Raw genomic sequence first — 23,815 nt, forward strand, 5'->3', positions numbered from 1 at the left:
TTATGAACATGAGCCCAAAAGCACAAACAGCAAAAGAAAAAATAAACAAATGGGACTATATCAAACTAAAAAGTTTCTACAGAGCAAAAGAAACAATCAACAGAGTGAAAAGACAGCCTACAGAGTGAGAGAAAATTTTTGCCCACTATGGATCCAACAAGGGACTAATATCCAGAATATACATAGAACTCAAGCAATTATACAGTAAAAAAATAAATGGCCCAATTAAAAAATGGGCAAAGGAGCTGAACAGACATTTTTCAAAGGAAGACATACATGAAAAAATGCTCAACATCACTAGTCATCAGGCAAATGCAAATTAAAACCACATTGAGATACTACCTCACTCCAGTTAGACTGGCTATGATCAAAAAGACGGTGAATAACAAATGTTGGCGAGGGTGTGGAGAGAAGGGAACACTACTGCACTGTTGGTGGGAATGTAAATTACTACAACCACTTTGGAAAACAATTTGGAGGTTTCTCAAACAACTACAGATAGATCTTCCATATGATCCAGCAATCCCTCTTCTGGGTATATATCCAGAGGAATGGAAATCATATGTCAAAGAGATACCTGCACTCCCATGTTTATTGCAGCTCTGAACCAACCTAAATGTCCATTAATAAATGATTGCATAAGTAAACTGTGGTATATATACACTATGGAATACTATTCTGCCATAAAAAAGAAGGAAATACTCCCATTTGCAAAAACATGGATGAACCTGGAGAAACTTATGTTGAGTGAAACAAGCAAAGCACAGAGGGATAAATACCCCATGTGCTCAATCATATGTGGGAGTTTAGAGAGAAAGGAAGGCAGGAAAGAAAGACCACAGTAGTGCCATGATTCAACAGAGGGTGGGAGCATTCTTAGGGCTACAAATTGGAATTGATGGGAGAGGAGGAAGGGGAGGGAGGTTAGGGGATAATTGGAAGGGGACAAAAGTTACAAATGTAATTTCTGGTAATGGCTATGCCCCCAGTGTGAATCTGGCCCCCACATCATGGGCAGGAGGGGGGACAATCAGCTTTGTATCTCATGAATATTTGTAATAAATAAACAAACAAGCAAGCAAACAAACAAATAAATAAATAAATAAATAAAATAATTAAATAAATAAATACGTAGAAAGGCTCAGATATATCACCTTAGATAGTCCTTAGTTATTTCTCAAATTGCAAAGACACACTTTACAGTTTCATAAAGGATGTTTAATTTTTTCTATAATAGAATTAAACAGCCCATGATCAGAAACATTAAATAATCAATAATATTAACTAAGGATTCAAATTACATAAATACTGTCATAGGGAGTGTTTAGCAGATGAACATTTTAAAATCTATTTTGAAACTCTTTAAATCATTTCTGAAATCCAAAAAAGAAATAAAAGATTTATGACTGGAAGTTCCTGCTACACATGCATGAATTCACATCAAGGACTCTAATAGAAACATAAATATAGAGTCCCAACATTGGCTTTAAATCTGTCTCCCATCATAATCATGAGAACATAAACCCCTTCCTCCCAGATGCTCTTATGAAAATGTGGGCATTAGAAATATCTGTTCTACTTATCTCCCAAATAGCAAACTAAAACAATGTAAATGAAAGCTCCTTCTAAATAATAAAGTTCTAATGAAATGCTAGGCACTCCTAACCCTCTGTTTTGGTCAATTTTCTACGCTGAAATGGCTGAGCCACAGTACCCAGATGTTCGGTCAAACAGCACTCTGGATTTTGCTGTGGAGGTACTTCTTTTGGCTGAGGTTAATGTTGAAATTAGTAGACTCTGAGTATAGCAGATTACTCTCCATAATGTGAGTGGGCCTCATTCAATCAGTTGAAAGCCTTCAAAGAAAGTCTGAGATTCCCTGAAAGAGACAGAAATCTGCTTCCAAACTGCCTTTGGACTTGAGCTGCAACATTGACTCTTCCCCAGGTCTCCAGCTTGCCAGACTGCCCTGCAGATTTCAAAGTTGACAGCCTCCAAAATCACTTGAGCCAATTTCTTAAAATAAATCTCTGTCTGTCTATCTATTATCTATTTGTTTATCCTATCGGTCCTGTTTCTCTGAAAAACCCTAACACACCCTCCATGCCTGATTCATTTTTCTGCATAGTGTTGTACCCTAAAATATATTTTGTTTGTGTGTCTGTATATTGTCTGTCTCCTCTACTAGACTGTATGCCCTATAAAGATAGGGACTTTTGTCTGTCTATTCTCTAGCTCTAATTCCTGGCACAAAAGGACTCTCAAAAAATATTTGTCAAATCAGTGAATTAGATATTTAATCAGTTCTTCATTATATATTTAATGTTTAAAACAAACTAAAGATTTTATTTTAAATCTAAAGTACATCAAAGAGTGCACAAAATACTATGAATACATATTTTTGGTGTACTGGCCACATTTATTAGACAATATTTGACTATCTTTTAATTGTTAAAATGCAACTCATTTTAAATTATCTTACTGTTATCTACACAGATACATTAGAAACCCAGATATAAAAACTATGTTGAATGACTAACATATAAATAGACACTTATATCCTGTATAACTTAAATTTATCTAAAGCAATAGCTCCATATTTTATTACAGTTTATGGACTCACTTTTTCATCCAATGTTATAACAATGAATGAAGGCTTAGAAATTTGGTGTAAATTTTTAATTGTTGGCTTGGATTATATAACACAAATTTCCTTACTGTGCTAAAAAAGTTTAACCAAAATCTATTATCCAACTAGAAGCTGAATTAATTAACGAAGTCCAATTCAACTTCAAATAAATAAAATTTCTTACTTAATTTCAGTTTATTTTGGAACCATGAAGCTACTTAATCTTAGTAAGGAAATCATTTCTACAGTTCTTACTTTCAGACCCAATTCATGAGAATAAAATCATTAAAAATTTCAAATCTTATAGCATCTTCCAAATATATAAAACAAGCATTAATAAATATAATACTCTATTACCAAGAGTGAGAAAAAATACTCAATCTATACACAAGGCAGCTACAAGAATGAAGGTCTGCGGTTTCTAGAGGGATAATCGGTAAGAGAAGGCATAAAACTATTTTTGAAACAGAATTAGAACTGTTTATTTTATTAAAAAGTTGACATAGGTTATCTTTAGTGTTTATGACTTGCAAACTAAAGTATTTAATATTTAACATGTTTAAATACAAGCAGCAGCAGTTTGGTAATCAAAAGGAATAATTTGAATCATGTTAGAAAAATAAATTTATTATAATTAGGATATTTCAGAATATGATTAAAACATTTGAAAGAAAATGTATTCACCTTTCTTGTCATCAAAGTACAGAGTCTGTTGAGCTGGATTTGACCACTGGAGGGAGGTGTTATCATTTTGATCAACTCTGCAGGTCAAAATTGCAGTTCCACCTTCTACAACCGTTACATTCTGTGTTAGTGGAAACTGCCCTTGGCTGCCTAAAAGGAAATTAAAGAAAACGTTGATTAAATGAGTCATGAAATGATTAACTTACTAAGATCTACATTGGACTTAACCTCTCACTCAATATAAACTTTAAACCAACCTAACAACAACAACAAAACTATATATTACAAAAGATAGGAAAATAATTGAAGCCTTAATCAGAGGACAATGGTGTGGGTATATCATTAGGACTTCTTTATACTCCCTTACATGTTCCAGACAATCTTCTTTCCTCCTATGCACACATAAACATTTATATTCTAATATTAATATAATAATCATTAATTTCCCTTGACTTTACATTAATTATATGGTGCTGGACTAGGTCATTGTTGAAGATAAGACATTGTAGTGATTTTGGATGAATTGAACTCTGTAAAGGAGCAGAGGAAACACATAAGATACTTTCTTGGTAGCTTTTATAATCCTGAATAAAGTCTATGAAACATAGATACTAGAACTTTAGATTCAAATTCTGATAAAAGAAATTTAAAAAAAAATACTATTTCACCAGGGTTTCTTATAGATGTAGCTGTTTTAAAAAATACGAAGTGTTGGAAAAACAATATAAATATTCTTTTAAAATTGTTCCTCTTGTGGAAAACCCATTGAAATCTTAAAGTGATTACTCTAACCCAGGAAATATAGCTAATAATCTTCATTTTTTTCTGTAGTTTCCTGATTTCTTTTCAGTGAATGTATATTTCTCTTATAATCAGGAAAAATATTTTTGCATGACCCTTGTCAATTTGGATATCATTAATACATAATGAAGTTTTCCATCTTCCTAAGTGTCATATTAATTTATTAAAATAATTCATGTAATAAATTTATTTAATAAGTGCACTTCTAATAGTTAAAACAAAATTCATATACATAGACACATAATACATAAATTTCACTTCTGCAAGATGATCAGAAGATAAGCTCTGCAAGTCTGATTACAGTGACAAACATGGGTAAAAATGACTTTCTAGAGCCAGGTTAAAATAGTATGACATAAGCAAGGTAGTTTGTTAAGTCAATGATAATCTACATATGCAATAACATTATGATGACTTAATCACACCAATGAAATACATTTTTCTTTTCTTCTTTAGTTTTGTAATAATTCTGTCATTACTGCAAGTACCACTTGAGGTTATGCTGGAGCTATCGTCATAAAGAATCTTATTACCAAGAAGCCTGTTGATTGGCACCATAAGAGACAGAAGAGCCTGAAGGGGAAAATTTTGTTTCCAGACCTAAATGACACAGGCACAGAGGACCATGACCACGTTATATAACTAAGCCTAACAAACATAAAAATCTTATATCAGTAGCTTTGTTTCCTCAATGCCAACCTCTTAGAGTCACTATGGCAACTCCCCAGGATATCTCTCTATAATCTTTGGGGTGGAGTTTTTAAATTGAGGTTAGGTGATGTCTGGGATAAATTCTTTGATAGTTGACTTGAAAGTCAACAGGAGCCAGAGTGTGATGTGTTTTGCCTTCAACTCAGAGGTGACCTCTAGCAGAGAAACATGAAGAACTAACAATCTTGTGAAGTGAGGTGAGGCAAAAAACCACATCAGAGAAAACATGAGCTAAAACAGAAAGAAGGAATAATTATCAGAGATTAACAGCTCATAAATACGAAGCTCAGAATAGTTTTAAGACACTTTTCTTGGGTTCTCTGGTATTGACGTAATGCATAAATGGAGTGATCTGGGAGTAATTCTTTAGGTAATAAAAAGCACACAACTGCTAATAAATATAAATCGTTCAACTCAGATGACATTTTGACTATCAACTGGTACATAAATAATATTGTTTGCTGCTTTAAAGAAGTGGAAAAAGAGCAGTGATGCTTGCAACAATTTCATCCACTATATTTGCAAAATAATTTTCTAAATATCCCCATGAGAAAATATTATCCTTCTCATTTCACAGATGGGTAAACTGACACTGGGAGGTTAAGTGATTTATCCATGGTAAAACAAAGTCAATGAACCATTTAAAGTTTGTTCTGAAAGTTCAACATTTTTATTCTTATCTTTCCACAAAGGCTGCTGGGTCATAATAACTTTATCACTATTTGTTTAAATGTGGATTAAACAACAATGAAAAAATGAGTAATCATTTTTACAGCAATACTTTAAATTGTAAAGTCAAAAAGGAGAGGATATCAATGTTCACTCTCCTTAAATTCCTATCCTATCGAAAACTTTGTTACTGGTCCACGGAAGAAAGAAACTAATATGTGTTAGGGTCTTCCACACGCTAGGTGTTTTATATTCACTAGCACACCTATACCTTACACGTTGTCCTTCTAGGTAGAAGATTAGGACAGTTTCCCTCCATCTTCTCCTCACATAGATTCTGACTTTAAAGTATTAAGATTTCTGTTCTCTCAGACCTGCAGCCTAAAATCCCTGCAGTCAAATAATTGAGTTTTTCCCAGTACAGAACAAACTCATGTGGAGAGTCTCCTAATCCTAAATACCCTTGGGATATGTGAGTTCCAAAATCAATTCAAATGCCTGTGTTGTAGGCAGTCAAATTTCTTCTCAAATCTTTGAATTGTCTTTTACCTTTGGCTGTAACCTGGAGAGAGCATCAAGTTCGCTGCCACGTTTTTAACTCCTCATGACTCAAGGTCAGCATTCAATTTCAGACAGTCTTTCCAAAGAAATTATTAATTTTCCCAATTAGCAAAATTAGTATGTCACCAGGTCTACAGTTAATAATAATGTATTGCATATTTCAAAGTTGCCAAAAGGATCCATTTTTAATGTTCTCACCATAAAAAAAGAAAAAAAAATGTAGGGTGATAGATATGTTAATTAGTTTGACTGAATCTTTCAGTAATGTACAGGTAGATCAAAACATCATATTGTACCTCACAAATACATACAATTATCATTTGTCAAATAAAAATAAATAAAAAATAAAAGAAATTATCCTGAATGCATTTATTAGAAAAATATTTTGGAGGACCTACTATGTGCCTTGTCTCATACGAATCAACATCTGAAGGATGGCTAGAGGAAGAGAAACTTGCTAAGGAGTTTGCAAAGTGCTCAGAGAAATTAGGAGAGAGTGTCATGGCCAGGGAAGAGACATCCCGGCTGTGGTATGGTACTTACCTTGTTTACCATCTACAAAGATTTTTAAGATGCATTGGTCGTATCACTGAGATCTTATTTTAAAATACTTCTGGTCTGGCTAAACTCACCACCATCCTAGCTTTGAGAGGAGTCATTCTTATCAAACACGTATATGATGAGATTTAAAGGAAACATAACTTCCACTGTGAAATCATAGAAGCTGGCTATTTTTACAGACAACCTATGCTTGTCATTTTTTCTCCTCCCCTCCTTGTGTTTACTTCCTCTTATTATTTCTATAAATATCTGTCTCCCTTTCTTGATTCTAAGCTAATTAGGAGTATGGTAACAGAGGCATCTTACTTATCTTCGAACCAGTTACACTGCTTAGCACACTGTAGTGTAGATTAAAGCTCTCAATAGGTGTTCATTGTCCAAAGTGAATGCATCTTCTTAGAACAGTGGCTGGTACTTGTAAGGCCAATTGTGACAGTAGAAAGACCATAGAAATTAAAGTCTGCTCCATTTGTTCATGGTTGAAATTTTGGAACAAAAGAGACACTAATTCTTCACTGAAAAAAATATAGAGGGTTAATCATAAAAGCCTTAAAAATACATTAGTATAATGTCTTAAGACATTTTTAATGCTGTATGTGAAATACGTAAGGAGTGTATTGAAGAAGATATAATACTGATCTGGAACAGACATATCTAACATTATTTCAGCCCTAGAATGGGATAGGAAATGACTTAACAGTGCCAAATTGAACCCCCAGAGGAGGAAAAGAAGACAGTATACAATAATATAACTTGAATATTAAGTGTAAGTCCTACCTAAGCTTTTTTTTATGTAGATGGACTTCTGTGATTCCAAAAGTATTTTACCTTCCTTTCCTGGTCCAATTTCTCTTGCATCAACATCCATTTTAGTAGTACCTTTGCCATATTATCTCACCCCTCCATCATCACTAAGCCAGTGGGAAATAGATGAAAAATATAGCTAACCTTAACTGATGATTTACAATGTGTGAACTATTCTAAGTGCATTTCCTGTATCAATGATTTAATCTGCATGACAACCATGTTATCATCTCTACCTTGATGATAAGAGAACTGATGCACAGAGACCTCAAATTATGTGCCCCCAATCACATTGCTAGGAACCACAGGAGGCAGAGTTTGAACCCTTGCACTCTATCTTCAGACCTTCCTTTGAGAAAGTTCTCAAAAAAAAAAAAAAAAAAAGTTGCTCATTTTCAAGAAGAAAAAAAAAAAAAAAATGAGAGGCCCTCAGTTCCTGTTAAATAGCCCACAAAATTTGATCATTTACCCTGAAAAATTACTGGCTGTAACTCACTGCCTCTCAGACGTGCAAAGCTCCAACCTCTGCCCATCTGTCTAGATATATCTCAGGTGATTATTGCCCTTAGTAGGTAAGCACTCATGTGCAGTGTGCACTGATCCACAGTTGTGGCCCACATGTGATGTTTAGCCCAGAAAGAGAGATGGATGCTGCTTAATCACAGATTGGCCTTGAAAATACAGTGAACTTAATGCTAACTGAATAACTGTGATAGAAGAAGGACATATTTTGCAGTCAAATATTCCAAAGACGTATTTAGAATTATTTATACCTATTTTTAATAAGCGAAAGAACATTCAAGCAAAAGCATGATATGCTGGAGCTGGCTCACACCACCTCGGGAGAGTCAACTGAGTGCATCTCTTCCACGTTGTGCTCAGAGACATGCGTTGGTAGCTTGAAATTGACCACAGAGGGAATATTTTCACTATGGAAATTGGCAAACACTACAAGTCAGTGATTTCCCCCATAGAGCAAGTTGTTAAATATTTACAGTACACTACTGAAAATTATCATTGATATCTTTTGTTGGAGCTTCTGTGAAGTTTTAGCTTTTTTTCCCCACTCAGTTCTTTCAATAAAAACCGATCAAATAGGCTACTTTTTCTCCTTTATTCTGTGGACAGTGATCTTGAACTGCTAGTTTTTCTTAGGTTGCCAAGTTTATTTCTCTCTAACCATTTATGCTAGTTTCAGTAGTGATAGAAAAATAATTTGCTAACTTATTGCCATAAAAGACATTTTAATGAAGAGCAACAATTCAGTATCCTGAAAAGATAGCTCTCCTGCTCCTGTCTTTAAATAGACTGAACAGCTACCGTTATCCTTTCAATGTTTCCATCTGCCATATAATTAGGGAAAGAATGATTCAAACCTTTCCTTGTCTACATTGGGAATTATCAAGTTCGAAATCAAGTGAACTGGTTCTTGATTCCTGTTGATCTCAGTTAAGAGCCGTCCTTTCGTCACATGTTTCATTCATGCCTTCACTGTCTGACCACCAGGAACCTAGCACACTGTCATAGAGGACATAAAGAAACAAATTCTAAGATTATGGTCACCCTAACCTTGCTGATAGGCTGTGATGTACCTTTAGAGAGGAGAAGCAGTAAGCAAAGCAATGAAGAGAGATCTTTAAAACCAGCAGTATTGTTGAAAGACTGCAGGAAGGTGAAGATGCATGTTTTAACACTGATCCCAAAGCATGGTTATGCTTTCAAAACCAGCAGCATTAAAGCCTTGCTATCTCTTGAATGGATGATGAGTGAAGGTGATGGTTTTCTCCATCGCTCTTTCTGTGCTAAAGATTACACATAGGCCACAACTGTGGATCAGTGCACACTGCACATGAGTGCTTACCTACTAAGGGCAATAAACACCTGAGATATATCTAGACAGATGGGCAGAGGTTGAGGCTTTGCACATCTGAGAGGGAGTGAGTTACAGCCAGTACTTTTTCAGGGTAAATGATTAAATTTTGTGGGCTATTTATGAGGACCTCTCATTTTTTTTTTTTTCTTCTTGATAATGAGCAAAACTTTCCCAAAGGAAGAACCACCTTAAAAAAAAAAAAAAAAAGAGAGAACTAACAAAAGTGAAGGGGAACTATCAAAAACAAAATATGAAAAGAATTTAAGATACTATTTTTCAATGCAAAATTATAAAAATCTCATAAGATAAGCAATTTTGACCTTTCATTTTTAGACATATTTATACTTAATGAAAACTGTCAACTTAATCTTCCAAATGATTTAATTCAACACAGATATTGCCACCTGAATCAAACAGCATACATAATGTTTTGGTTTGTTTTTAAATACGTTTGTGTCCCCTAAGAACTTCACTAAATATAAAATACAATTCTCACAAAAAGGTTCTCTTATGTCTTTGTTGTGAAAAGCACAGATGTCAAGTGGATAAGTAGATACAAAATAAGTTAACGTTTCTTAAATACAAAACTCAACAAAAAAATGACAGATATAGTCACACATTTTGAAATGAAATATAAAGCTTATCCACTATTCTATAGGGTCTTCCCCTCAACTGTTTCAGCTTTTTGTTCTCTCTGTCTCCCTCATCTGTTCCATCAAGTGGCTTGGGGTATTTATACAAAGAACTTGCATCTTAGAAAGTTCAAGATCATTCTTGTTGCCTAAATTAAAGTCTAAAAATATATCTAAATGCACACACAGCATGCTATTACTTCCACTAAATTACTGAAGGCATTCTAAACAAATAACCTTCTAATGTGAAAGTTGTGGCTCAGTAGTTGTGTCGACTGAAAGACACATTGCATACTAAAGCCTGTTGGATTGAAAAGCACAAATGTCATTACGCAAGCTTATAATTCTCAGGAGAACTGCTATGCATGCTCTATCATGTGAGAAAGGAAATTAGAGGAAAAATTAAGACTGATAACTAAGTGCAAAATGTTTCCACTTTTGGAATGTTCCTCTGTATTTTCAAATACTTACAATTCCCTAGTCATTTTTTTCCCTGTTATTTCACTCTAGCTTTTAGGTTTGCCTGAAAAACTTTAAGCTATTTGCTTTCCTAGGCTATCACATACAATTTTATTTTTCTTTGATTCTACTTCATTCTTTTAGAATTCAACCTGCCTTTTAGAGTACAACACCTGGTATCCACCTTCTGTGCCACTCCTCTGCCCAGCCACTGTGGAGCATGGCCATTAGTCTGGTGCTGCTTGCCAGTTTCCATAGTGACAGGAAGCACTTTGGAGACCTGAGTTCCATTACAACTGCCAGACCAAGGCAGGGAAGAGACAAAGCTGGCGGGCAGTGGGTCTTGCAAGTCCAGGAAAGGTTGGAAGGGCTTACGCCTCCTGGTATCAGAGAGTAATGATGCCAAATTGGCAGCTTCAACAGTTACAATCCTGTAGACCAGATCCTGGTGTTCACTACTGCCATTGTAAGTTGCCCATTCTGCTACCAACTCCAGGAGCAGAAGGTCTTGCATAGCCAAAGCTTGGCCTTCGTGCTTTGTTGGCTTCTAATCCATAACAAAAGGCTCTTTCAGATTTACAGTGGCTCCCACAGCTCCTGACCCATGGAATCATAATTCTCCTGTTGAAATTTCACCTCTCTTTTTCTTTCCTGGAATGTGATAATGGTTTTCCAGGCTAGTCATAGCAGACCAGGGAACCTATGGGATAATCACTGAATTGTTTCCAGTTGACCTGCACAGTGACTGTGAGTAGGTGATCCAGTTAGCTACATAACATTATACCAAAACTGCTACCATTTGTTGTGTCTATGATAAGATTTATAATTAGAGTTAATTCTTGATTATCAGGATCAGGGCTGGCCCCAGAGAAATTTGTAATGTAGGTATAAAATAACATTAGTGCCTTCCCCTCCATTTCAAAAATGTTTTTATTTTTCTGATTATATACCTCAGCCTTCTCTATTATAATATTCCCAGTACAGTTATTCTTTCCACATAAAATAGATTTCTCTAATTTCTCCCATTAATTTTTTATTACTCAGCCATATCACAAAATTTATGTTTTTCTTAATTTACAAAATTCTAAGCTTCAGAGAATACTAATAAAATCCTGGGAAACTTTGTTTTATGGTCCTTTATGTTCTTGCCTCGTTACTGCATTGCTTTACCATGTTTTAAAACATTATCTGATTTTAAAATTCCTGTCATTTTTAAACCTGTCTGTACAAAGTTAATTCTTTTTATTCTTAGCTTGTTTATTTGCTTATTACCCTACCATAATGCAAATAAACACAAACTTGTTTATGTACCATGGACTTAGTATCCTGGAATAAGTATATTATTAGCATATTCATTCTTATAAATAGTGATATTTCTATATGCCCTTTGCCCGACCTATCACTTCCCAAACCCCCTCCCTCCCTCTCATCTCTAGCATCCTTAGATTTGTTCTCTCCTGAAAGTTCAATGTACTATTATAGTCTTTTCTTTCTTTCCTTCATTCCTTCCTTCTTCCCTCCTTCCCTCCCCAATTCCTTATATCTAGATTTACAACCAAATAAGATCTTTGAAATAAAACATTAAAATATATTTTGTTTTCATAAGTTTAACTATATTTAATTTATTCCCTAAAATATTTTGAGTTTCTCAAAAGTTGACACAATATTTTACTGAATGAACACATATGATTTCTCAAGGAAAAAGTGAACTTGATGAATTATTCACATTTATATTCACCAGGTTACATTTCTTCCTATGAAAAAATATCTTCAAGTATGGTAATGTGGAAGAATCAGAAGCAAGGAATTTGAAAATGAAAAGAAAACTGTATGTCTTAAAAGGCATTATAAAACAATAAGAGGGTTTTAAAATTATTTCTATAACTACAAAACAGGCTTATATGGTAATTATCTTTAGAGTCATATTATCTTTCTAGAATATTATTTTCAGGGTGAATGAGCAAGACCTAGAACTGACTGGTTTTACTTGCTAACTGATGAACATTTGAGAGGCAGCCTTCCAGAGTAAAGAAATTTATGACCACAATCACAGTCTGGTTCACAGTGAAGCTCAATCACGTTACTAAATTCTAAATTGAGATGTCAACCTGGAGGAAATATTCTGGAAAAGAACACACAGATGGTAGGACTCTTCTGAAGACAGGGTGAGGAATATAGTGCTGAGCATACGCTAATCAATCTTCCGGAGGCAAAAAAAGTTGACTTGGTGGGACATAACGGTTTAAAATTGAAGTCCCTGGGAAATACTCCAACCTGAGACTAAAAAGAGGAAATATGATACATATTTGTTTCATCCAGTAGGTCTTAAGAAGGCTGATATATTAAAGTAACAAATAATACTGAATAGTAATATATTGTAAAATATTAACCTGAATAAAATTAAAATTTTTAGTAACATTTCTAAGAGCAAATTAAATAAAAATGTAAAAAATAAAGTAAGTATTATTAAAATCCTAACTTCAAATATATGATTATTTCAAATACGTTAAGTACAACTAGCAGAATAAGATAAAGATTACAACGGAAGTTATAAATGGAAAAGATAATAGGACTTTAATCTGTTTTTCATGCGTTTTTTTCCTAATTTTAAATAAAAAAATAAGTTATAATTTGATGACATTAATTTATTCAACAAATACATGTTTTATGCCTAAAATGTGCTTCTCATGGTAGGTACGAAGCATAAAACTATGGAAAAGCCAGAATTTATTTTTGTCCACCCAGAACTTCCAGTCTAAAGTGTCAGTAAAAACAAGAGGAGACAATTAAATACAGACGAGTCTTGGCTAAGAAGATAGTAACATTTCAGCTGAAACCTGAATGGTGAGAAAGAGCCAGCCATTTAAAAATATCCTTAGGACAAGGATGTTAGAGACCTGGGCCAGTATTCCAAAAAGTGAATTACCTGATACAAAAGTCAGAGCCAGAGGCAGGAATGAGGTTGGTTGTTGAAAGAATTGCAGGGGAAAAAAAAAAAAGCAATGGACTGTAGCCTGAGAGGTAGTGATGAGATAGCCCGAGATGAGGCGGAAAAGACCGTCAAGGCCAGATCATGCAGGAATTTTTATGTTATAATAAGGAGTTTACATTTATTCTACATGCTATGTCAAGCCATTGAAATAAGTGACATGACTCAATTTACATTCTTAAAAGATACCATTTTTATAGTTATCCCTAAATCAAAGATTTTTAAACTTGGAAATGAATTGTAAAAATTGTGTTTATAATCAACAACCTCATTGAGAATATATCAAAAAATCCATTAAATCTGGGATCATTTGTTTGTAAAGATAACAGATTTCTTGGGGGTTTTTTTGTGTTTGGTTTTGCTGGTTTTTTGCTTTTTAAATTTTACACTGGGAATAACTTTTTAGTAAATGCAGACCCATCTTTTACGGACTTGAGCTTGTACTAAAACAGGATTGTCACCCATATGTTCATATACTCCTCACCCTGATAGAGAAGTTATCCCTTCCACTCTAAAATGTCATTGGCTTGGTAAGTTCTTTGTTATTCATAATGGTGGGCTTTTATTTTATTGCTTGCTGTTAATACTACAATAGTTATTTGGGAGAAAGAAAATGATTTCTGGTAAACTACCTATGGATGTAAATATTGTGCTTAAAACATTTTCTTTTTTCAAAAATGTATTTCCCTGAGTGGATAACAATACTATGCTTTCAAATAACTAATGAGTTTCCAAAAGACTACAAAATGAGGTAATAAAAAATTTGAGTTTTCCCCTTACATAAGAGTGCATTATGTAACTGTATAAATACAACTTCTCCTTTGACTAATATCATAGAAATAAGTGTTCTCTTTTCCAATAACAGAATTTTTTATCCACAAGGTAACCATTGGTATTTGAATCTGAGACATGTATAAAGTCCTTGATAGCAGAGGCAGAAATATAAATTACTTTTCATTCACTGAGAGGCATAAGATAGTGCCTTAGATATAGTGGGCACATATTTTTGAACACATGAACATTGTGTTCAAATAATACCACCTTAATTTTTTGTGTGTTGACCAATATGTAGTAATATATGAATCAACTTGGAATATTCCCTAAGGAACAAGCTCCCTTTTGAAAAAAAAAAAATGTAATAACACAGTGGTTAATAGGATGTGTTTTTCACTGTTTGATCATTTCTGAATGCACAAAAGATTTCATTAATGTTGATTTCACCCATCTTGTCCGTGTTTACATGCTTTGATGTTCAAGCCCTTTGTAGTGCCACATTAGATCTAGGGGAACATTACACTATGAGAGCAAGTGGAAACTGCTGTGGGAAAATATTAAAATGAAACTTGATACTTTGTATAGATTTGCACAGATAAATCAGCTCAAAGAACCATACTTCTAATAAGGCGAATAAGAAATTAATACTATCTTCTCACATCCTTTTTAGGGCCACTGCATTTTTAATGTGCTAATTAGATCATCGTAATGAATTGAAGCTTTTAATGGGAATTATTAAAATAAATTTCAATAAAAAATTGAGGTACTTTTTAAAAAAATCTCATCTCATTTTTTAAAAAAATTTTAAGATCACTTATTCTGACAAATGGTTGCAAAATTATAACTGGAAAAATAATCTATTCACAGCAAAGCTAAAGGTCTCTTCATTTCAGTATTGGAAGGAAAGGGTTAACAGCCTATTCTTGACCTTTTCTCTGGTCTCAGAAATTCATAAAAAGTTCACTCTTGGTTGAATCATCTTTGCAATTCAAGAAATTCATAAACATATACTGGGTTCAAAATAAATGAGAACTGGGGAAGTTATGTACTAGATTAAGCACCAGCCTGCCATTGTTGACATTGTTTATTGAGTAATAAATGATCAGCATTGATTAGATGTAGTTGTATCAGTGAATGGGAACTGATGATAAAATCCTAAAGAGGCTGTGTGTCTAGCAAGGCGTAAAAGCTGAATGGACCCCAGAGCTGAGGTTTCCCTGAGCTGAAGCAGCTCAGACTGATCCAGCCAGCCTAGTCTTGGGTAAGCAATGACTGTGCACACTCAGAACCTTTTCAGGGAGTCACAAGACCTCTCCTAGCTGTTGACATCCATTTTGTATCACCTGCCTTATGATCTTTGGGTAAACTTGGTATTGATAAAGTTCATTGTGTTTCATGGATATTATTGTATATATGAAATCAAGAATTCTGCTACTGCTCTAGCAAAGCAGACATTTCAACTATAGTATTATATTAACAAGAAATAATATTTCTGCTGAGGTACAGGATCTTCCAATAACAGTAGATTAGTCACATTATTCATGCTCAAAACTATTCCTATTTGTCTTGTTTACTTTCCATATCAAATTGGAACTAAATAAATTATGACAGTTTATGAACTTTACATACAATTTGTGCAACAACAGATTTTAATTTCAAAGTCCTCATCTTCTATGCTTTGATAGATCTAAACAAAGTATGTGTTCTATGATGGATAGATAGATATAAATAGAAAATAGATTTATATCTCTTTCTGTAAATCACACTGACATATTGATAGTAAGTAACACTCATTGCTCAAATTTAGATATGTACTGAGTGTTCTGTTATCAAAATCAGTCTATTAGGAAGAATATGTAATTCTAACTAAAGTTTTATTACCAAAATTCCTCTCTCAGAGAAATTCTAATAGAAAATTAGTCATCGTTTTGTAATTACCCCTTGTTTTGAATTTTAAAAAACGCTTTATATTCTATATTTTCTTCAGGTAACTTTAAGTTGTTTCAAAAAATTTAATAAATCTTTGGAAGCTACCGATTTCTTCAAATTTAGGGCACTGAATAGAATGAGCCAAAGACTGAAAGGGCAATTACAAAAAGTTCCAAGTGCTCAGGTTATTGGCAGAACCATAGGAATAAGTACATGCTTTTGAATAAAACTACTTTTGAAATAATAAATATTTGTTTGTGTGTGTGTGTGTGTGTGTGTGAAAAATCAATCATATTTAATAACAATTCATTAAGCTCATGTTTGAGGCTGTAATCTCAAATCCCACTATTGAAATCATTGACCAGCTAATCCTAAAGTGACCTACAAAAATGACCTTATAAACAAAAGCAGTATATATTATTCTAACAAACGTTTTCTTATCAAATAGCAACAATAACCAACTCTTCAAGTTTGAGGGTCAAATTTCTCCAAGCAAAGCTCTAAATGCATAGAATCCATCATTAATCAAACTGATCTAATTAATGATAAGATAACCCTATAGACTCCTTGTTAGACTTGAATTTCATTAGTAATAAACTCATAATTTATAATGTCATGATAGTTGCTTTAAAAATATATAATGTTTATTTAATGAGGAAATGTTGACATGTAACACACTTTCTTTTTTTCCTTGGACTAGCTTGTGTAGCCCCAGGGCACAGGAAATATCGACTCATATGGCAGGGTTGATAAACATCAACTCTCCCTGCGGACTTGGGCCAGCAAGCTGCTCCAGAATTCAGCAGATGTTTCTACTGTCTGGGCCAATGGAAACCTTATGGACCTTTTTTCCTTCATCTCCTCCCAGGAGCAAATGTTAACACACCAGAAATTTGGATGCATGCCAAATAAGAAGCAGAAGCGTTGGTGAGAAAGTAGGGTACACTCTTATCCATAAATAGTGGTCATCAGTGATTTGAATTGACTATTGAGCCATTTTTAATGGCTTATTTTTGTGCATTTGCTACTTCATTTAATCAAACCCTTTTAAACCCTGCTATTCTTACATGACAGCATTTCTCCTAAGTATGTAAATCTAATCCTTGATTATGCTACTTGTTTCAAGATACAAACAAAAATGTGTCTGAAAATATAAAATAGGAAAACAGTTTTTTCCTAATATTGTTTTCTCGTACAAATGGAAAAACTATGTAATCGTCAACTTGCAGATTCGCAGACTTAAATTACATTGTGTTGATGTAGTAATATTAGGCCCAATTTTGATAAAAATTTCTAAGAAAATAATAATTTAATGTTTAAGGGTAGCAGTCTTTACTGAACATCACCTATACTGAGTTGCATTTTAAATGTACTTTCTGTAGCATGCTATCTGACTTGTATGGCTGTTGCTCGCCTCTCCTCCCATCTCCCTACCTTCAGTTACGCTGATTCAGTGGACTGCCCAACAACTGTGTAAAATTTAGGATTTTATCACCTATACTCAAATCCTGTATTGCCTCCAAGCAAGTTTTCTCCTCTCTAACCAACAAACTAATTTAAGGGGGAGGGGGGGAGAAGTATTTAAAAGAGGTGGAGTGTGTTTCTTAGACTCTTAAACTATAATTTCCCCCATTTATTCCAGCACAGTAGGATACATTTCCTGTTGAAAAAGGAGTAAAAAAGTTATGAAAGAAATTTGAATAGAGAAATAACTTAATATTTGGTCATTTTTCTTTATTATACTGTTATTTATTGAATACCTACTGTGAGTAAGGCACATTGAATTCAAGTGAAAAGAAATAGCAAAGTGCATAAGCACACATACATAGTATAATAATTGATAGGAGTTATTTTAACCAGGTCAGCATTAACAGTGTTCTACAGTACACTCAATCAATTCCAAAAGCTACGTCAAGTGGCTGCTGGGCAGAAGCCTTGTTTTCATTTGTTTCCATGATTACTTTGGAAAGGGCATGTCGTTTTGAATGAAGTCGCAAAGCATAAGTGGCTAAAAAATGTTGGCAGTATTTTAAAATGCTCCCTGTACATAACATTCATGATAGGTGTGTTTAGAAAAGACACAAACTCATATGAATTTCCCATGTCAAACGTTAAAGAGTTTTTCTCCTCGTATTCTAATTGCCAGAAATTTAATTTTAAATTCCTTCAAGGATTGCATGGGTATTACTTAGTTTTGTGAATGAGAATAGAAATTCTGGTCCAGAAAGCTGGCTACCATGGCCATGAGACTGAGGCACCACAAAGACTTAATTTCCTATAAAAGTATTCTTTGCAAGCTCTGCAAACAGTCTTTGGTTAAACAAGAAATCGAGATGATAGAGATTTTACATCTCAGTAAAACAATCACAGACATAATTTCTGGTTTTTATAGGAAAAAGAAACAAAAAACTTTCAACAAATAGACTATCTTTCCATTTTCCATATTATCTTATAGAAAGAAGACCACAAAAAAAAATTTAAGTAGGGTCATAATTAATTAGGTAGCAAAATAATAGTATTAGCAATAGGCCCTCTACCGTGCTTATGGTCTAGTACATATCTGTAGCACCTTAGACAGTTAGAAATACTGTGTGTTATGAAAGAGACAGTAGAATATAGAACCTGAAGGGAAGGGGGCACTTATATCCATATTCCAAAATGAACAAATCATTCTACTTCTAATTATTGGTTCAATAATTAGACAAATAAGATAATAAAAATAGTAACAAAATGTTAATTTAAAAGTTTTGAAAAAACAGAACTAAAAGGTAATACAAATTTTCCTGTGAACTTTTCAAAGACTCTTCATACATTAGAAAAGGACAAGTATATGTTGTTTATAAAATATTCAATTTTATCAGTATTAAAATAATTTTAAGTTTAAAAATAGCAGCAAGATTTAACCAAATAGATGAAAAACAATGGAAATGAAACCATTGAGACTGACCCTGGTTTTCCAGATAGTAATACAATAGTAGTGCCTGTAGTTAAGATATGAACAAAAAAGAAAAAGTAATACATTTGTTAAATTTTGCTGTTTCGCAAGCCACCCCCAAACATAGTGGCTTATATCAACCACCATTTTTGTAGTTCACAGTTCTGTGAGGTGACAATTTGGGCTGAGTGCCACTGGGAAGTTCTTCTCATCTTGGCTGTGCTCCCTAATACATCTCTGGCCAGTTGCCAGCCATCTGCTTTTGGGGGCTCTGCTTTTGGGGATAGGCTGGCTGTCAGCTGAGTGGCAGGTGGCACCCGGGCTTGATTTGATGGCTCCTGGGTCCCAAGAGCACAGCCCAAGGAGCAAGCACTTTACAAGTCTCTTCTTGCATTATGTTTGTTACTGTCATATTGCTCCAGACAAGTCACATGGTCAAGCCCAAAGTTTATGGGGAAAGAGACTTCCCAAGAGGACAGATACAGGGATACAGGAACAAAATAGCAGCTATGGGAGGAGGAGACTAACGTAGTTGGTTATCAGAGACAGAAGGATATAACCAAAGGCAAGAAAAAAACTAAGCATTTTTTTCTTTTTTTTAACAGATCAAAACATGGAGAAAAATCAAGTATATAAAAGATCAGAAACATGTGCATGGGAACCAACGAGCATATATCTGAGGGACTTTGCTATAGACAGATTAATTGAAAAAACAAAAAGAGAAAGCAGAATGCAATGTTTTAAGAGGTGAATGAGAAGCAGTCAAATGAAGATACTAAGTGTAACCCACACTTGTCAATTAGAGGATTTAACGAAAACTAAACAAGGGCCTAAAGCCCAAGAGAGATTTTTATTGTTCTGTAGTTTAAGTCATGTAACTTATTAGCAGTAATGCTACATAACCTTCATTGTGACTCAGTTGACTTCTCTCTGTTCTGTGAGCAATTACTTCATGAATGGTATCTTTGACCAGGAAGATTGCTGTGGAAAGTGGGAGTAACCAGCTCCAGTGTTTTCCCACTCCAAGAAAAGCCCCTCAAAACAGGTGCTCTGTTTTTCTGGTCAATGGCATTACTGTTGTGTGTCCAGCACAGTGCAGTCCTCTTCACAGGAACATGTTTGTCTAATGGTAACACCTTATTTTTCTAATGGCAGCATTAACAAAACAAATAGAAATAAAAACAAAAAAAAAATATTTTGAGTGTAAACAAGAGTACACCTTACCTCATACTGCAGATTTCTTCTAAATGACCATGGCTCTTGTTCTGAAATTATTATTTATTCCTTATGTGCTATGGAAGCTCAAGAAATATTTCTTGTTTTCTTTACAGTATGTTGATAAAATGCCATCAGACCAATGGATGTTACTTAATCCTTCATATCGTCAACCTTCTAATCATTGTTAACCTGCCTGTTATACTAACTACTTATTTCCTGTTCTTGATAACTAAGTAGTTAAGACTATGTAACAGAAAACATAAAGAAATAAACTCAGTTTCTCATTGACTAATAATCTTAGTAAATATACAGCTCCTGTCTGATTTTTATTACACATATGATAGAAATATATTATCTATAGATGTGTAACATAATAAAAAGATGTCCAAATTGAAACTGCAGAGAATTTAGGCATGGTATAACCATTTCTGAGAGTAGCTTTACAAATATGAAATCATGTAAAAATAAAATTCATTTTATTGGCTATTGCCTTGGACTTAGTGTCCCCCCAAAACTTGACTCCCATCATGACAGTGTTAAGAGGGTGGGAAATCCTATTATGGTAATTGAAAGGTGGGGCCTTGAAGAGGTGATTGGATTGCAGGATGGTGCCATAATGAATGTATTAAAAATGGTGGCCATGGGCATGGTTCTGAGGGCTTTAAAAAGAATGAATGAGGAAGTTCATCTCTCTCTTTTCCTCTCTGCTTCTGCCATCTTGCAATATGATACTCCGTGCCACTGAAGCCACAACCAAGGAAGATGCTCATGAGATGTGTTCCCTCAACTTAGGATTTCCAGCCTCTGAAACTGTAAGCAATAAATTTCATTTTCTTACAAACTACCCAGTTCTGTGTATTTTGTTCTAAGCAATAGAAACAGACTAATACCGCTATTGATTGCAAAAGTCATTGCATTGACTGCTGAAAGGTCATTAAGAAACTCAGGAGAATACAGGTTCCCTTTTGAACAGAAATATGACCCATGGAGACCTACAGCCATAAAATACTTAGAATCACCCTTAAGTGATTATACCCACAAACAATCTCTTGTAGGTGGACAATAACTTAGGGAAAATGTTTATACTGAAATTTAACATCATTTAATTCAAGTCTTAGGTCTTCTTGTGCTGAAGGAAAGCATGAGCTCTCATATGCATAAGGCAGGAGAGATTTCTTTATTTATTGCTGATGTCCAAAGGGTCTTTATGTATTACACAATGTGAATAAAGTGTATGAAGAATGTGTCTTTAGAATTGATGCAAAGGTTTCTGGTAAGATGGGAAGAAATAGTTAAATGGACAAGTAAAAGAAAACAAAAGAAGCCTTAGGAGAAAGGAAGGGTGAGAGGCTAAATGGCAGAGTGACAAGTTAGCAAAGCAACAATAGGAGGTGAGTGACCTCATATACATAAAAAACATTTTAGTTATGTTTCAGATAATAAAACAGTGACTATAATTATGTATAAGATGCTTAAATGTTCCTATCAACAGAAAATATAGGTGGCACCATTTCTAAATAATGCCTTTCAGTAAGTGATTTTTTTAACACCAAAATAATGTAAGCACCCTAACATTTCTGCTTTCATCTTTACTTCCCCTAAACATTCCAAAAGTTTTCCTCAAGCTTCAATTATGTAGAGCAGAAGCCAAATCAGGTATAGTCCATATAAATATCCTAGATCACCTCTCTTTGCCCTCACATAGAAATCAACAATGATTTTCCTACTGATGATTGGTGGAGATATTGCAGAGAATATAACTACTCCTACATACTTTGCATACCTATATTTATTACAATGAGGTAGGGTGTAATATCCGCGAGCTTATCCACTTTGGCTTTAAAGTTTGCTTAAGGAAGATTTTTTATTATTTCTCATGATCCAGACTGGCTTCTATTGCTGTTCTGAACTCGGACACTTAAAAAGCATTCCCATAAATTGGTTTGCCTATAAGTTAGACACTTTGAGAGAAAGTACTGACTGAAGATTGAATTTACACATTTCTACTAAATATGTAAATTGTGGAAAAACTCTTCATAAACTGAATTTTACTTTAAATTGAAAGTATTGAAATGAAAAAGGATAAGAAGATTAAAAAGAATAGCAAAGAAATATAGAAAAAGGTGAGAGGAGAAGAGTCGACCATAAAAACATGAGTTTAAAATAGAGCAAATATGTTCTGTACAACTAGGTACATTAGAATGCCATGGGAAGAATGTCATAAAGAATTTATTTATGAAAATAATGCTGAAATACAAAATGAAAAATTTGCATAAGTAGATGAAAGTAAGAGAAAGAAATATATGCATATTTATGTACATTTTGGAAACATAATAAGCAATGAATTTGAGATGGCTTAAAAGGAAACATGAATAAATAATGTATAACCTGATTTATACTAGGAGAACAAATAAACAGGAATGAATTAAATTGTAACTCAAAGACCATATCAAATCAAGACATATTATTTAGCAGAATTTTCAGGTATGTTGGAGATCTATTCTGTTTTTCAAATACCATATAACTGAAATTACATGATTGGGAAGTAAAAAGGGATTACCACTGAGTGTTTACATGACAAATTAGAAGTCAAATATTTTATCAAAAATATCTTACCACTATGTTGAAATATTACGTTTGTCTGTGTACAAAAAAATATAGTCCACATAATTAAAAAGCAGAAATAACCTAAAGTTACATATTATTGTCATTAAAAATAAAAATAAAAATAAGTAGCAAGTCTAAAAATGGCAAGATGGGAACTGGCAAGATGGGAACTTCAAACTAGATCTTATATTAAATAATTTTACATTCAATTATCCATGAAAGAGATTTACTTATTCAGTGTCTACTCTATGCCAAATATTATGACAGGCAGGCATGGGGTATTAAAATGATACTAAAAATGAAAATGATGATTTGAATTCAGTAGGTACAGGAATTTGAGACAAAATAAATAGCATATTCTCTCTCTCTCTCTCTCTCTCATATTCTCCTTAGTATTTGCAATGTCCTAATTGTCAATTCTTAAGTTATATAGCTACTAAGTCTCTTTTGACATAAAGAAGTCAAAGATGTATTTTTCTATCAACGCTTGATGTTTTTCAATATAGGAGGACAACACTAAGCCTAGAATGAGTGATTTGTTTTCTCCATTTTCAAATTTTTACTTATTAAAACTTTATTTTACTTGAATAATAATAATAAAGGCATAATTATGATTTTACCAGAAAAATTCTTATGTATTTTTATTATACAGAAAAAAAGGAATTCACAGATTATTTTTTTAATTGCTGAAATATAAGCAACTGGCTTGTATATTGATATGTGCATTAAAGTAATTTTCTAGATCAGCGAATTCATGTTAGAAATGGTTTCCTGTACTAAAATTATGTTTCTTCTTTTGCTCTAAAAATCCCTTAATAAAAATCATCTACTTTTTAAATTACCGAATTATTTTAAAGGTAATTTAGTACCTAATAATGTGTTTACATGAGTGGATTTATCTGAACAATAAGTGTGTTGGAGCATGGTTTTTTTCATAAATCAGAGAATAATTTGTTTTGCATGTCAGTGAGTAAGTTTA

At 33.6% G+C, this 23,815-nt stretch overlaps 1 protein-coding gene across 1 annotated transcript in view; it reads right to left on the reverse strand.

Annotated features, from left to right (window-relative positions):
- The window catches only part of CADM2 (cell adhesion molecule 2), a 313,108-nt gene that overhangs the window by 236,899 nt on the left and 52,394 nt on the right, over window positions 1-23,815 (reverse strand). The window contains exon 2 of the mRNA XM_063103440.1: window positions 3,314-3,463. Within this exon, the coding sequence (XP_062959510.1) occupies window positions 3,314-3,463 (150 nt within the window). The remainder of the gene's footprint in view (window positions 1-3,313; window positions 3,464-23,815) is intronic.

The sequence above is a fragment of the Cynocephalus volans genome, chromosome 1 (genome assembly GCF_027409185.1).
Source record: "Cynocephalus volans isolate mCynVol1 chromosome 1, mCynVol1.pri, whole genome shotgun sequence".
In the NCBI taxonomy this organism is placed as follows: domain Eukaryota; kingdom Metazoa; phylum Chordata; class Mammalia; order Dermoptera; family Cynocephalidae; genus Cynocephalus; species Cynocephalus volans.